This window comes from Galeopterus variegatus, unplaced genomic scaffold (genome assembly GCF_000696425.1).
Source record: "Galeopterus variegatus unplaced genomic scaffold, G_variegatus-3.0.2 Scaffold15829, whole genome shotgun sequence".
NCBI lineage: Eukaryota > Metazoa > Chordata > Mammalia > Dermoptera > Cynocephalidae > Galeopterus > Galeopterus variegatus.
Window position 1 is genome coordinate 1 of NW_007741940.1, and position 16,987 is coordinate 16,987.

General features: G+C 43.7%; 1 protein-coding gene across 1 annotated transcript; it reads left to right on the top strand.

Annotated features, from left to right (window-relative positions):
* Positions 1–1,970: 1,970 nt before the first annotated feature.
* On the top strand, positions 1,971–8,317 carry LOC103582345 (ADAMTS-like protein 1; the record flags this gene model as incomplete). The annotated part of the gene is made up of 3 exons (XM_008563967.1): positions 1,971–2,150; positions 6,201–6,354; positions 7,192–8,317. Coding segments are annotated over 3 exons (1,460 nt in total), but the record flags the coding sequence as incomplete, so codon positions are not given.
* Positions 8,318–16,987: the final 8,670 nt, after the last annotated feature.

Consider the following 16,987-nt stretch of genomic DNA (forward strand, 5'->3'; position numbering starts at 1 on the left):
AGAAAATATAGTTTTTATCCATGAACTGAATGATGTTATTTTCATTTTGAATTTTAAAAACTTAAAATGCAAAATGAAAAGGTTGTTCAATATCAGTTTGGATCATTTGAAAGGCTCAAAGATTAAAAGTCCTAACGAGGCAAAGTCAGTAGCTTCTCTAACATCATTATCCAGTAGCTTTGAGACCTCAAGCCTTTCACAGCTGCAAACAAGTGGCCTTTTGCTCGGGTGTGGTCCAATCAACCACTTGTCTTAACAGAGGCCTCTCTGGGTCCTGGATTTTCCTTTCCAGGTTTATTTTACTTCCATTGGGAGTGGTGGATGGGGTATTAGTTTGGAGAGATGGTTCTCAGCCCTGGTTGCACAATAGAATTATCTGGGGGAGAATTGCCTGGGAAGTCTGTTTATAAAGCAAAACTGGCAGCTGGGATCCACCTCCCAGAATTTCAGTTCTGAGTACAACCTACTGAGCCCAGATCACCGTGAGTGCTGTGAGGGGCACTTCTATGGAAGAGCAACTCCCTCAGCACAAACTCAGACTTTTTAGACTCAGGCCTGATTTCTCAGCAAGCCCACAGGCAGCAAGTTAAAGACGAGACTATTCCTGAAGAAAACAGAGCACTCCCTAAACTTTGTACAATAAAATATCCCCCGCACAGAGTACTCATAGGTTGATATATTAGCTAGAGTGATATTGGACTGAAAGTGGTAAAAAAAACCCAAATAACAATGGCTTAAATAAGATAGATAAGATTTTTCTCCCTCGCATAAATACAGGCAGTCCGGGGCTGGTTCGATGGCTTCACAGTCAGGAAGCCAGGCTACTTCTCTCTTTTTGCCTATGACAGTCCAAGATAAAAGCTTCAATTCAGACATCATGTTCCCATCCCAACCAGCAAGGAGGACAGAGGGAGGGGAAAAGATGTCACACTCCCTTCACAGGCACTTCCCCAAAATTGCACACACCCCTTCTGTTTCTATCTCATTGGCTACTACTGAGTCAAATGGCCATGCCTCCCTTCCAGGGAGATTGGCAAATGTAGTTGTTGTGCTGGGCACTTCCCCAAAATTGCACACACCCCTTCTGTTTCTATCTCATTGGCCACTACTGAGTCAAATGGCCATGCCTCCCTTCCAGGGAGATTGGCAAATGTAGTTGTTGTGCTGCAAAGTCATGGCCCAACTAAAAACTGGGTGCTCCTTTGTCCTTGAAAAGGAGAGGAAAAATCCTTGGAACTAGACAACACTCTGTGCCTCAGGAGGCCTCCCTCCCCCTCCTGCAGCAAGATTATAACTATTAAGTTACATGTAAACAACGTATTTTATTGGGGTCCCTCTGAAAACCACTGACATGAGGCTATTTTTCTTGCATCCCAAATTTCAGCGGCTCTGGCTCCCACTGCCCTAAGAAATCAATCCGGCAGGAAAAATATTCCAAGGGAGTTCTTCAGAAGAGCACCAGGCCCTAAATCTAATGCCCATCCACTGTGGTAGACTGAGTGACCTACACTTACGGAGAGAGAAGGGAACTGTCTTCTCTGCAAATTAATTTCTCCAGATTTATACTAATGGCAGGAGCTCTCTCTCTTTCATTCTGGAAGCAGCGCAGATTATTTTCACTGGGTCGTAAATATGTTGAACACTCGATTATACTAACCTTTTACACCAGTTGTCTTGGATGGCTGCAAATCATAGTTCAGGAGCAACTTTTGAAGATTTAAAGGGCCCTGAAATTCCTGGATGCTCTAGCTAAATACCTGGGATTAAGAGTAGAGGGTGTAGATCTTGCTAAAAAATTCATTTCAGAAGGAAGAAACTAAATCCTTTGGGCTCATTCCTGGTTTTTCTTCTTTTTCTGTTTTTATTTATTTATTTAACTCTTTACTCAGCTGAGGCTAAGGTGACAATTGGTAGTCAAACCATCTACTTGCTTTCTTATATTGGGTCAACTTTCTCTCCTCCTTCCCCAGTGTTCCAGGACCTGTGGAGGGGGCATTCAGAAACGTGAAGTTCTCTGCAAGCAGCGCATGGCTGATGGCAGCTTTCTGGAGCTTCCTGAGACCTTCTGTTCAGCCTTGAAACTGGTCACCCAGCAAGCCTGCAAGAAAGATGACTGCCCCAGTGAGTGGCTTCTCTCAGACTGGACAGAGGTGTGTATGTCCCTCAGGAGGACAGAATAAAAGAGGCATGAGTAGGGAAAGAAGGCATCCCTAACATATATGTACAAAAGGCAAAAAGAGAACAAAATAATTCTCCTGACATTATGGAATAGTATTTTTGTAACCATTTATACTACAGTGGGTAACTAGCTCCTAACTAGGCTGTAGGGACCTGAGTTATGCAGCCAGCCCTTGCCCAACAACCAGAAGCTTCGAATTGTAAATGGGGTCCTCATGGAACAAAACCAGGCCTTGCTAGTGCTGTTTGGGCCCAGGATTCTTTTCGAATGTTGGGTTCTTCTCCCTCTATCTCCACACCCTACCCCTCCTCCTGACCTCCCTGCACCTCCTACTGCCAGATGTTTCTAGTTTCTACTCAGGAAGGGCAAAACATCTCTCATTTTTCTCTTCCAAGTCACTGGACAATAAAGGACATGATTTATTAGGAAAAGAAGGCCAAGGAAATCCTGCCTCTTTACTGTATCCTGGCTCTGAAACTCCAACAACTTCCCAGCAAGAGAATTTGATTTCCCCTGTTGCCCCACATTTTGGAAGTGATTGCATCAGCACTCACCATTCCCAACTTCACCTCTTAACTTAGGGATATACTTCCAACTAACCTATTTTCTAGATAATTCTTGTCTTAATACTGTGTAAGCATTAGGTTGCTTATCTGTAAACTGGAAATGTAATAGTATCCACCATGCAAGTGGGAGGCTTAAATTAAATTATGTATGTAAAGAACTTTGTGCTTAGCAAAAGGTAACCCTTATTGTTAGGATTCTCTTCCATCCTTCTTATTGTCAGGAGAAGGAGAGGAAATAGAAGGAAGCACTCATCTTGACTGGCCGGACCTGGGGCCACGGGCCAGGTCTCCTACAGGCTTTGCTGGTCTTCCCAGGAGGAAGAAGTTACATTTTGGGAACTAGAAGTAGTTTGGCCTTAGCCAAGAAGTGTTATTTGGTTTTGAGCTATGTGGGTTGATGAATGGAAATTCCAAAACATTAGAGGGGAGCTGGGAATGGTGGGAAGTCATCACTGGGAATAATCTCAAGCTGGAGCCATGCTCCTAGAGCTGTTCTTGAAGGTGCCACGCTGGCCCTGTCATTCTGACGGCCATTCCCATGGCCCTCTGACTGAAAGGAGACATGCATTCCACACCCCCCACAAAACTCCCCTTGGAGAAAGGAAGACCTAGATGATCTATGGGTGTTTTTCATCCTGAACTATCTGGGCTCAATCTCATGGTTACTGCACAGAATCCCTCAGAGACAGAATTAAGCCAGAGTTTTAGACATTTCAAGTAAAATTACTTGCAGATTCTATCCTGAAAGTAAGACCTCTCAAAAGGCCATACCTCTTTTCTTTAAAAGAAACACTCAATATCCTGAAAGAGTTGACTATTAAATATTTTTAAATCATATTTTTAATGGAAGTTGCTACCCCCCCCAAAAAAAAATAATATAAAAGAAATTAAAGTCAGGGTAGACAATTTTAGAGCTAGAAGGAAATTAGAAGATCCTATAGCCTAATTGTTTTTATTTTTTAATTAAAACCATAGAACCCTTTTTTTTAACGAAATGTTACTAGGAAGCAAAAATCTAAAACAGATAAAATCAGAGCTGTTTGGTTTGAAGTGTGGGTAGGGGTTTCAGATCTCCAATGGCTGGGTCTCCCCGTCACCTCAGAAGCCCCTGAATCACTCCTCAACATAGTTATGAAACGCAGTTTGAAAATCTCTTCACTAGCGTAGCTTCCCTATTTTAGAGATTTGAAAACTAAAGCTAGAGAAAGAACTAGACCAAAATCACAACCCGATCTTCCGACCTTCAGTCTCACTATTTTTTCTACTTTTCTCCTTGGCAGCACTAAAATGACCATGCTTTTAAATTCTCAGCCTCCTTACTTACCTCCATCCCACCTGCTCCTTGGATTTGGTGTTGTAGTTTACAGTACAATGAGTGATGGGTGGAATCTGGAATCCATAATCATCAGGCGATAAAAGCAACGGGTTAGATTCTCATCCCCATCTCTTGCATCTTAAATTTCTTTCAGGGGGGGTGTGTATCAGAGCACATCACACAGAACAGTGTCATTTCAATGTGTTACCATATAAATGGGTTAGATTCTCATCCCCATCTCTTGCATCTTAAATTTCTTTCAGGGGGGTGTGTATCAGAGCACATCACACAGAACAGTGTCATTTCAATGTGTTACCATATAAAACTCGAAAACATAGAAAATTGTGTTGCTCTTTTACTGTCATGTTTTCAAGCTAAGGTGGCACACTGCCATGACCCCTAGTTCAGACTTTTATCATCTCAAGCCTGAACTACTGTGGCAGCCTCCTTCACAGATGTCCCTGCCTCTCATCCATCTCCTACTCCCATCCCTCCTGGACACTGTTGCCAGATTAACCTTCTCAAAACAGCTCTTTCATCATGTCACTCCCCTCTTCAATGACTTCCCATTGCCTCGTGGACCAGTTCCATACCTCCTGTCTGAAAATTACGGGTCTCCAATGTCTGGCCCCAAACTACCTCTCAAGCTCCTGACACTCTCAATTTGGTCCCTCTGTTCAGTCAAACTGGTTTAGTTTTGTCCCCAAGCCTGCCTTGGACTTCTACACTCAACTCTTCTACCTTTGTTCTGGAAATTTCCTTGCCTCTCATGCATATCCCTGTTTCACTATACCTATGCACACTCCACCCGTCTTCAAGACCCAGGTCAGGAAATCCCTAATGTACCATAAATATTCAGTAATTGTTAGCATCAATTTTATAATACTCACTTGTCTTATAGTTTTATATTTTTACTAAATTATTTAATTACTACTATTCCTGTAAACAGCTTTGTTGAGGTGTAATTTATTGAGGTGTGATTATAAAATTAAACATAGCATAATGTTTTTAAGATTTATACACATTGTAGTATATATAAGAACTGCATTTTTTTATGGCTGAATAATATTTCATTGTTCATCCATTCACCAGTTGATGGACATTGGTTTGTTTCCACTTTGGGGCTATTATGAATAATGCTGCTATGAACATTTATGTACAAGTCTTTCTGTGGATGTACATTTTCATTTCTTTTGGGTAGATACCTAGGAGTGAAAGTGCTGGGTTGGATGGTAAATTTATGCTTAACTTTCTGTGAGGCTGTATCATTTTACATTCTCACCAGTGATGTACGAGAGTTCTAATTTTTCTACATCCTCACCAACACTTGTTATTGTCTGTCTTTTTTATTATGGCCATTCTAATGAATATGAAGTGGTATCTCATTGTGGTTTTAATTTTTATTTCTCTAACGTACTATTTCATTTTAACAGTGCATTTAGATTTTTTCCCCCTCATTTCAATGACAGCTCCTGAGGTTAGGAACTATCTTGCACATCTTTTCTCTGTAGCATCTAACACCCCACCTCAAACAAAGTAGATGCATAACAATTATTTAATGCTTGATGTTAAAATATTATCATTTATTTGTGAAGGAAGGAGAAAGGAATTTGCATTGTCATTTCTGTATATAGTATTTAAGATATATGAGGATACTTCATAAAGTTCATGGAAAATGGATTTAAAAGATAATATGAATCTTTCCATGAACTTTTTGAAGACCCCCTCATATTATCTCATTTAATTCCCAGGCTTGCAAAATAATCATAAGAACTGGAAACAGACCCAGAGAGTTTAAGTAACTTGCCAGCTAGTGAAATACTGAGCTCAGTTTTGAACACGTGACTGTACAACTCTGCAAATTCCGTGACACTAAAGCCCAGGCCATGTAGGTAAAAACAGGCAAAGTGTCTACAGGAAATCTTAGAGTAGAAGATCTTAGAGTGGAATGTGGCTACAGTATGGGCATGTTTTCCATGTTGTTACATCATAATTAACATTTCCTTCTCTCTTTCTCAGTAACTGTTGCCTTTCCAAGCAACTTTTCTCCTATTTTAATGGGTTTGAGGATCTGTACAAAAAAATGCATTAGCTTCTAGTTCCCTACATTTACAGGCCTGTGGCCTTTCTTTCTCCCCAGTGTTCCACTAGCTGCGGAGAGGGCACCCAGACTCGGAGTGCCATTTGCCGGAAGGTGCTGAAAACCGGGGTCTCAACTATCGTCAATTCCAGTCTGTGCCCACCCCTGCCTTTCTCGTCCTCCATCAGACCCTGTATGCTGGCACCCTGTGCAAGTGAGTATGTCAGTGCTCAGGGGATGGGGAGATGGGACCCACTTAGCAGCAGCCATGGCCACCACACTATGGCCTTCCCTAAACCCAAGACAAGTGGGCAGCAAAGCCCGGTGGAGGGCTGCAGGGCTGAAGAACTTAGCTGGAGACAGAAAAGGAATCTTAATTACACGTGGCGGGGCTGAATTCTCTTCTGCACTGGAAGAACAGTTTGCAGGGGGTGGAGCAAAGTTCACTTGCTGGCATACAGAGATCAGGAAGCTGCAGGCAGCATATTGCTAATGAAGTCTAATGTTATCCACTCTGGGGTCTTAAACTCCTCTAAACAGATTTGTTCTATTGAACATTAGTCCCCAGAGTCCTAACACTTCTGGACTCTCCTCACCGTGTGCACCAGGGCCCTGGTGCTTTGCAGGACCCAAAAGGTACACATTTAAAGGAGGACATTCTCCTTTGTCCTCTGCCTCTTTTTATGATGCTGGTTTCTTTTTTTTTCTCCTCCCTCCCCCCAATGTTTTTAATGAGAGGAACTGCCTCCCCCTCCGTGCTCCCCGTCCACCTAGAACCCCGCACCTCAGTTTCTGGGGCCGAAAGACCCAGCAGGGCAGTGTGCCGGGCGCCGGGCTGCACCTCATTAGCTCTCTAGGTTTTGATGGTGGCAGCAGCTTGCGGGTCCACAGCTGGGAGCCAGGTCCTCCCGTGAACCAGGAGGCGGTGAACGACGGCCCTGGCCAGAGCAGGCTCTAAACAGCTCTCTCCCTCTCGTCCTGTCCTCCCCTCGCCTTTGCCTTCCGTCTCCGTGCTGGCGGCGTCTCCCTCCGGCTCGGCTCGTGGCGACAGGGCCGGGGCGGCCGTCCCCCAAGGCCAGCCCGCACATCGCGGCGGCGCGGAAGGTGTACGTCCAGACGCGCAGGCAGAGGAGGCTGCACTTCGTGGTGGGCGGCTTCGCCTACCTGCTGCCCAAGACGGCCGTGGTGCTGCGCTGCCCCACGCGCCGGGTCCGCAAGCCGCTCATCACCTGGGAGAAGGACGGCCAGCACCTGGTCAGCTCCGCGCACGTCACCGTGGCTCCGCTCGGCTACCTGAAGATCCACCGCCTGCAGCCCTCGGATGCGGGCATCTACACCTGCTCGGCCGGGCCCGCCCGGGAGCAGTTCGTGATTAAGCTCATCGGGGCCAACAGCAAGCTGGTGGCCCGGCCCTTGAGCCTGCACGGCGACGACGAGGCCCTCCCGGGGAGGAAGGCCAGCCCGAAGGAGGCCCTGCAGACCCACAAACACCACAACGGCATCTCCGCCAACGGCAGCAAGGCCGAGAAGCGGGGCCTCGCCGCCGACCCGGGGAGCCGCTACGACGACATCGTCGCCCGGCTGCTGGAGCAGGGGGGCTGGCCCGGGGAGCTCCTGGCCTCCAGGGAGGTGCAGGACTCCACGGAAAGGAACACGTCCTCGGAGGAGGATGCGAACGCGGAGCAGGCCCTTCTGCACCTGCCCTTCACCATGGTGACCGAGCAGAAGCGCCTGGACGACATCCTCAGGAACCTGTCCCAGCAGCCTGAGGAGCTGCGCGACCTCTACGGCAAGCACCTGGTGGCCCAGCTGGCCCAGGAGATCTTCCGCAGCCACATGGAGCACCGGGACATGTTCCTGAAGCCCTCGGAGCAGAGGGGTCCCCCCGTGGCCATCCCGCCTCACAAACACGTGTCTGGCTTCAGCAGCTCCCTCAGGGCCTCATCCTCGGCCGAGGCGGGGGGCGGCCCTCGCCGGCCACACCGCAAGCCCACCATCCTGCGGAAGATCTCCGCGGCCCAGCAGCTCTCGGCCTCGGAGGTGGTCACCCACCTCGGACAGACCGTGGCCCTGGCCAGCGGGACGCTGAGTGTGCTTCTGCACTGCGAGGCCATAGGCAACCCAAGACCTACCATCAGCTGGGCCAGGAATGGAGAAGAGGTTCAGTTCGGCGACAGGTGAGCCTTGCAAATACCTGGGCTAGGAAGGGATGGGAAGGAGGGGAGGGCACAAGGGGCCACGTCTTGCCCAAGTCATGCTATTCATATGTCCTTCTAGGTGTTTCCAAGGTTAGAACTTAGAGCTCTGGGCTTTGAGGATCACATCCTGGGTTTCAGGTCCTCTCTCAGCACTGACTGTTGAAACACAACAAGCTATTTTTCTCTGAACTGCATGTTCTTATCTTTATAAGGAAATAACAACCCTACCTACCTAGCCCCATCCTCATAGGATCCTAAAGATGAATGAGGTGCTCTCTGGATAGCTTTGAATTTTTGGCAGAAAGATATCATTCCAGGCCAAGGCATTATTATCTTACTAGTTTGTGAGATGAACCACTGAAAAGCTGCAACATCAGGACATTGTTTCCATGTGTGCGGTCCCCCAGGACTGGGCAGAGCATGTGGCCAGCACCTGCTGCCCCCACAGATGAGCCTGTCCTGTGCCTGAGCTGGACAAGGCTATTTATTCCAGGAAGCTTTTATTCCCAGTCAGACCTGTGATTAATTATCCTAATATCTCTTGGTGTATCTGTTTCGATGTGTCATTATCAGTACAACAGCACTTACTGTTCTCCTTGGGCTATAGCCATTCATAATATAAAAATCAATAGAGGTAGTAGAAGTAACAATAACAGTATCTGAGACCACTACCTATGTGCCACGCACTTGCCAAGGTTTCTACAAACATTGTTGTCTCTTTTCATCGTTACAGTAGCCATGACACCAACAATGATAGTTGGCATTAATTGAGTAGTGATTTTGTACCAGGCAAACGTAAATTCTTTATGTGCTTTATCTCACTGAATCCTAACAGTAGCCCTGAGAAGTGCTACAGTTTTTATCCACACTTTACAGAAGAGTAAACACATAAAGTTAAGTAACTTGCTAAATGTTATGTTTATTAGGTGGCAGAGCTAAGATATGTGACAAAAATAAAGTAGTCACTTAAAGAATTATAGAACCACGGTTCTCTAGTCTAGATTTCTCATTTGAACCTTGTGTCTTCTCTGAACCTAATGCTCTTTTCATTCAATCTACATCTAAATACCACTGACTAATCCTCTTCTCTAGTTTGCTAGCTCCAGGTAAGGAAGAAGAGAAGCCAGCGTTTATTTTACCGTGCACTATGTCAGGTCTATCTGTAAGTAACTGCATTCGTTATTGTAATAGTCAATTCACAAGACTGATGTTATTCTAGCTTTACATAGAAAACTGAAGTTCAGCAGCTCGCCTAAGATCACCCTTTAGTAAGAGCTGGAACAAGGATTCAATATCAAGTTTATTTGGTTCCAAAGCGCAGTTCTGTCTACTCTTCTGACACTTCTGTTCACTCATGTGAACCAACATAACTTTTGACCATCCTGTCCACGTCTTTTGTGCCTTTGAAATGTCAATAACATTAGCTCTCAGACTTGATACTTTTTCTGTGTGCTCTTACTATATGACAGACACTGTGTTCAATGTTTTATGGAATTATCTTATTTAATCCTCTAAAACAACCCTATGGGGCAGGTACTATGATTGTTACTACATACTAGGTAGGAAAACTGAGGCACAGATGTTGAGCCCACAGAGAAACACAAGACAGTGTGACCCGCAGGCAGCACGCCCCGAGAGCCTGTGCTCTTAAACTCTCTTCTTGTTTGCTCTTCAGTCCTCCCCAGCTCATACTCTCCTTGATCAACTTACCTGCTGTGATCCCTGTAGTTTTCTCCAAAAATCTTTACAACATGGTCATACAGACTGCATTCATCTCCTTCGAGGTCACTGGCAGCTCCAGTGTCAGGCCCCAGGAGGATGGGTGTTGGCTGAGACTGGTGCCCTGGAACTCACTCCTATCAATGCACCTGGCCTACCTAGTGCCCACATTATGCCGTCCCCTCCACCAGCCAGTCAGTTTCTCAAGTGTAGGTACCAAGTTTCATTTATATCCCCTGGGCCTATTTCCCAGCATTGGTACTATTGGGATTGAAGGGAATCACAGTTGACTGTGTGAGGAAAAAGATGGGAATCAGCATGTCTGGACTCCATGCTAACTACACTGCACCCCATGCTGGGAACTTTCATAGCCATTATCTTCATGAATGTCCCCCAGAAGGCATACCATACAAACTGTTATCCCCATTTTAGAGACGAAGAAACCAAGGCTCAGTAGTTGAAGAACTGGACCAATGTTAAATAGCTAGTAAAAGGCAGATCAAGAGGGATCCAAACCCAGTCCTGCCCACCCAAGCCCACGATGTTTTGGGTGCACAAGTTCATGCTTGGGTGCATCTCCCATGCTTCACTAGGGATGCCAAGTTGCCTCTAGACCCTTGCTGTCTTCCACCAGCTATCTTCAGGATTTCTTCCTTTCAATAGCCACTTCTTCCTCCTAAAAGCTGTAGAACAGACAGGGCACTGGGAAGGGGGTCATCAGGACTCGACTCTGCTTTTGACTGCAGAGAGAAAATTGAAGCTATGGCTTACTCGGACATCTTGATGATTTCCTTGAGTGCTGGAGACTTTTTATGAGTTGGCTGCTAGGTCACCTGCCAACTACAGGACTGATAGGGAAGCAGCTAGACGGGGATCGAGGGGTTCAGACTGACCTTGCCAGGGTCCTAACTTTTTGTGGCCTTCGTCTCTTCATTTTAAAAGTGAGGGGGTTGGGCCAGAACATCTCTGAGGTCCCTTCTACCTTATTCACTCATTTACAAAAGGCCACGGAAGGTTAAAACCCATATGTTGATGAGGTGTGGGGAGATCCTTGAGCACAATAACTTAAAAATTGGTTGTACAAGTTGTTCTTGAGTGCTCCACAAATCAGAGTTCAGTGATTACATGAGTTTGAGAAGTGCTCACCTAAAGCTAAACAGATGTATTTACTGCTGGATTTTATGTCTATTTTTTTAATATAGCACTTGATTTTTTATTATAAAAGTAATAAAAGGGCTATAAAACAATTCAAATAATATCTAAATCTGTAAAGTAAAAAGTGCAAGTCTTCCTCATCCCTCCAATTCTGTTCCCCAGAGGATATCACTTTTAATATTTTGGTATACATCTTTTTAGAATTTTTCTATATTTTATTGTATTATATAAAATATATATATACACAATGGGACTTGGGTTTTTAAATGGGATATTAGTCATGTTCAGAAATTTGACTCAGTTTTTACTTACCAAAATGACTGGGAGACTTTCTCGTAATAGAAGTAGAAATCTATACCCCATTTTTAAACAGCTGATTACTGTTCCTGATGCATTTAACTAGCCCCCAGCTGAAAATTATTTGGGGTTTTCCATTTTTGTAAAGTCTTTTAAGCATTCTAATGTGTGTTGTGACTTTACAAGTGGACAGTGTAGTCTGCAGTGTTTTCGAGGTATTCCTTTGATCACTGAACAGGTTTTTTGGCTTAATAATCTCAGGAACACCAATAATTCTTGAAACAGCACTTAAAAAACACTACTTTAGCTTTTAATCTTCACCTAAATGGGCATTGAGAGTCTAACCCCAATGGCTTTAAAGTGGAGAAGGTTCACCAGAATCTTGCTAGAAAGAGAGCCATGGCAGCCAGGTGCTAAGGATACTGAAGGTGTTGGGCCTAAGACAGCAGAGGGCAGGTGCTGCATTTTCAGTCATTCAGGACTTTGGTTGGGGGTCAGGGGTAGTAGTAACAGAGAAGGCACCTGAGGAGCATGGACAAACAGTTTTTGCCACCATCAAGAATTTTTTTTCCTAGACAAATCTTTTCAATGCAAAGTCAATGGCATGCAGTAGGGAAAAATAACAAATTTCCATTTCTGATCTTTGACATTATAGTTTTTCCATTTTACTTGGCTGGCTAGTAAGAAATATGGCTGGAGCTTAGTTTTCTATACAGTTTTTCAAGGTCCATTTGAGAAAAGAGTGACTGTATCTGCACAGAGCATGCAGGAGGCACAGAGCTGCCATTGGGACTGCTTTGCTATGGGCTGTTGGTGACCTCTTCTGTGTTGGGTTTCATTTCTTGTCATCATTACTGTGCTAGTCGCAGTTCAGAAGTGCTCATTTATTTTCAAACAGAAAAGTGCTGAAATGCCAGTGTTATAGTTCAGTTAGTCTGTTTTTGCTTAGGGGCCAAATCCACCTTTCTGAGAGTCTGCAAGATTCAGCTTTCTGTCGGTCTATAGGACTTTGCAGTTTATTAAAGTATGTTATAAATAGTCTGGACCAGCAAGAATAGGTCAAGGTAGGAAGAAAGTGACTGAGTGAAGTCTGTTACTTCTTTGGCATTTTTAAAAATGCCAAAGCTTGATTTGAAAAAAATTAGTTTTATGAAAGAATCACTAACATTTCAGATATACTGCAACTCATCATACATATACAATATACTAGTTGAAATGAATTCATGTGACTCTCAGAAGCATAAGTCAACTTCGCAAGCAGTAGTTTACTGTGTTTACCTGAGTGTATTATGACAGGCCAAGTCATTGTAATCCCTCCTTCCTTTTCTGCAAACATTCCTATATCTACTCTGAGCCAGACGCTATGTTAGATACCAGGCATGGAGGAAAAGAAGACTCATTCCCTGTTGATGAAACTCAAATTCTAGTTTGGAAGCCAAAGAAGTAAACTCAGTGTTATAAGTGCTAACAGAAAGGTATACATATTTATTCATTGCAGAATTATTTATTAGCTTACCTGTTATATGCCAGATACACATCTACTCACTGGGAATATTGTGGTGAACGAAACAGAAGTCTGTGTTTTCTTGGAGTTTACATGCAATGAGAGTTTTGCTAAATGGTACACATCAGAGAGGCCTTCCCTGACTCTCTGTCTGCTACAGCACCCCTCTTCACTTCTATCCCTTTAACTATATTTTATTCATAAAACTTATCATCATATGCTGCATTATTTGTTGAATTCCTGTCCATGAGGGTAGAGCCTTTCTTTACTGCTATATCCCCAGTTCTGAAAATAGTAACTGGCACTGAACAGGTACTAAGTAATAATAATGAACCAATGGAGCCAGAAAGTAAACACAGAAAAGTAAGCAAGAAAAATATCAGATGGTCATAAGTGTTGGGCAGAAAATTAAAACAGAAGGTTGTGATAGAGAATGATTTGGTGACCTGTTTAGATGGGTACCCTGAGGCGGCTACATGTAAGCCAAGATCTTCATGCTGTCCAGTGTCCAGTGATGTGAAATCAGAAGGAAGAGCCTTCCTGGGCAAGCGAAAAGGAGTGCAAAAACCCTAAAGTGAAAATGAGTTTGGTGTGTTGAAGGAACCCAAATGAAGTTTATTTGGCTGGAATGTGGTAGGCAAAAGGTAGAAGTGGCATGGGATGAGATCATGAGGGAAACCAGAGGCCAGGGAAAGAGTTTAGGTTTTTGTCTGAATACCACAGGAAGGTTTGGAGGATATTAGGTGGGAAAGTGATATGACCTGATTTCCAGTGTTACGGATTCACACGACTCTTGTGGCGTGCAGATTATGTAGGAGCATGAGTGGAAGTTGGGGTCTCGCAGCAGTCCCTTCAAGACTATAAATATTCACTGGGTATTAGACACAGTGAGATGATAAATAAGACACTGCTCTCCAGAAACTAAAAAACACTAAAGTGCTGGTGTAGGATCAACTAACTTAGGCCCCCCGTTTGCATTAAACTCCAACTGGCAGAACACTTCTCTTTAAACTTGTAAATTTCTGAAAGTGACAGAATGGGTTCTCAAATTCAATGTGCATAATCATTACAAGGAACTTGTTAGAATACAGACTCCCACATCCTCCCCTACTTCTAGAAACTCTTTCTGCGGTAGGGACCCATACTTTGCAGTTTAACAAGTGCTACAGATGACTCTGAAGCCAGAGGTCTGAGAAGCACCTTTGCAAACCACTAAAAGAGAAAAGAGGGGAGGAAGGTGAACTTAAGAGCAGACTGATGCACGTGCTATTAGTTCTGCTAAAAGATTTGGTAGAAGTAGACAGAGCTCCATGCTAAAACGACACTTAGGAGCTAGGGGGTTCGTTTTTTTCAGGCACTCTCCTGTCTCCCTGCCTTCCCTCCCAGACTCCCGTAAGCCCACATACTCGCACATGGGTTCTATTTCACACATACTGGGCCTCAGATTTGAGAAAAACCAGATCATATAAATATAAGTGCCTGTGTGTGAAAGAAGCAGACACAGTGGAAGTAAAGAGACTCCAGATCTGCTGCCAGTTTTCTGGAAAAATTCTAGACTGGCTGGATATTGATATAACTACGTATTAGCTACCTGGTTCAGCCTGAGAACAAAGAGGCAAAACTCGACTTATCAGCCCAGCCATCAGGGGCAAGGTAGTAAGTTCTTTTCAGAGGGTTGCATGCTACCTGATTTTGAAAATGAGAACTCATCTTCATTTCTTTTTGTTTTCGCTGCTGAATCCTTTTAGCAATAACTACGTGTTAGCTACCTGGTTCAGCCTGAGAACAAAGAGGCAAAACTCGACTTATCACCCCAGCCATCAGGGGCAAGGTAGTAAGTTCTTTTCAGAGGGTTGCATGCTACTTGATTTTGAAAATGAGAACTCATCTTCATTTCTTTTTGTTTTCGCTGCTGAATCCTTTTAGCCATTGTGGATCTGTAATTGACTGGTTTTACCATATTGCTGCCTGGCAAATTCCATCAGAGAAGTATTCTCGTCTCTCCTCGTGGGCCTAGTGCATTAATGGTATCATGTTATTGCCCTAAAGTAGCCAACTTACATCCCAGAAATATTTTGCACGTAGAATACTATCCTCTATATTTAACCCCCCATGTTCATTAATTATGAATTTTTTTAAGTCCTACTTTACTTTTACTGTTTATTATAGAATTGGCTTCTATTTGCCTACCTCATATTCTATTGCATGAAACGTATACTTCTCCTGCAAAAGCTCCCAACCCCCGCAAAAAAAAAAAAAGGTTATTTCTTATTTGTTCAAAAGAAGAAAGTTGTCTCTCAAAATATCCTTTATCTAATATGGCCTCTCAGCAACATTCTACACAGGCTAACTACCTCTCTTTAAAAACACTTTCTTGCTACTTTAAAAACCTCATGCGCTTGGTTTTCTTCCTACTCCTCTGGCTATTCGTTCTCATTCATTGTGACTTCTCTTCCTCTACCCACCTCTTATCCAGCCTCTTAGACTCTCCCTATACATGCACTAATGATTCCTGTGGCTCCAGTGCTCCACTGTATACCGATGATTCCTATCAGCATAAATATTTGGTGTATCTAGCATCGCACCAAATCTCCCTTCTGACTTAATGCAGATGCTCCTCACCTTACGATGGGATTACATCCCAATAAACCCATTGTAAAATGGAAATATCATAAGTCGAAAATGCATTCAATACACCTAACTTACCGAACATCATAGCTCAGCCTAGCCTACCTTAAATGTGCACAGACACTTACATTAGCCTACAAATTGGACAAAATCATCTAGCACAAAGCCTATTTTATGATAAAATGTTGAATATCTCATACTTCATCGATGTTCTACTGAATGCATATCACTTTGACACCATCATAAAGTTGAAAAATCATTAAGTCAAACCATTGTAAACCATCTGTCCAAATGTCTACTGGACATCCCCACCAAGATGTTCCACAAATAGGTCAACTTAATATATCTAAAACTAAAATCCTGAATCCCTGTCTCAGTAAAGAGCTCCCCCATCCATCCAGCTTCCCAAGCCAAAAAAATTTTTTTTCCTCCTTAGTCTCTTAATCTAGACTGCTCTAGTTCTTCATGGCTCTTTAATCCCAGTTTCCTCTCTCCTCACCACCTCTACTTTGGTTTGCTTTGTCAGCTGTAGATTATCCCAACAGCCTCCTAACTCTACATTTGCCTTCTTTAGACCAGGGTTGGCGAATAGCAGCCAGTAGCTTCAACATCTTTTAAAGGTTTAGGAAGAATGGCTTTTAAAGGGTTATTAAAAGAGCCAATAAAATTGAGCACAAAATTGTTAGGTTACCTTGCTCAAGGTCTCAGAACTGGGTTTCAAACCCAGTTATGTAAAGATTTATTAAAAGAATGGTTTTTACATCTTTAAAAGAATTATTAAAAACAAACAAAAATTAGAATATACAACAGAGACTGTAAGTAGCCCTCAGAGCTAAATTATTTACTGTCTGTTGCTTTACAGAAGTTTACTGCGGGAGGTATAGCTCAGTGGTAGAGCACTTGACTGCAGAAGTTTGCTGCCTACTGCTCTGGACCATTCACCGTGCCACTGCCAGAGCACGTTTCTAGCAAACCTGTCCGTGCTGTTCCCAAGCTTAAAATTCTAGTGGCTTGTCATCACTTGAGGATAAGGTCCAAATGCCCTGGCACGATATACAGTGCCTTTTATCATCTGACACCTGTCTCTCTCTAGCTTCTTCTCCCCCGCTTCATGGCACTGAGCTCTGCCCTTCAGCAGTACCCAGTTCTTGAAGTACCCAATTCTTACAAAATTGTCTGGGCCTTCCAACCCACTTTGTCTGGCTAACTCCTACCCCTCCTTACCAGAAGCCTACCCCTCAAATCTGGGGCAGATGACCCCTCCATGGTCCACATAGTACCCTGTGCATAATTCTCTATCTCAGCCCTTACCACTGAGTATTAGAATTAGCTGTTTGTTTTCCTAA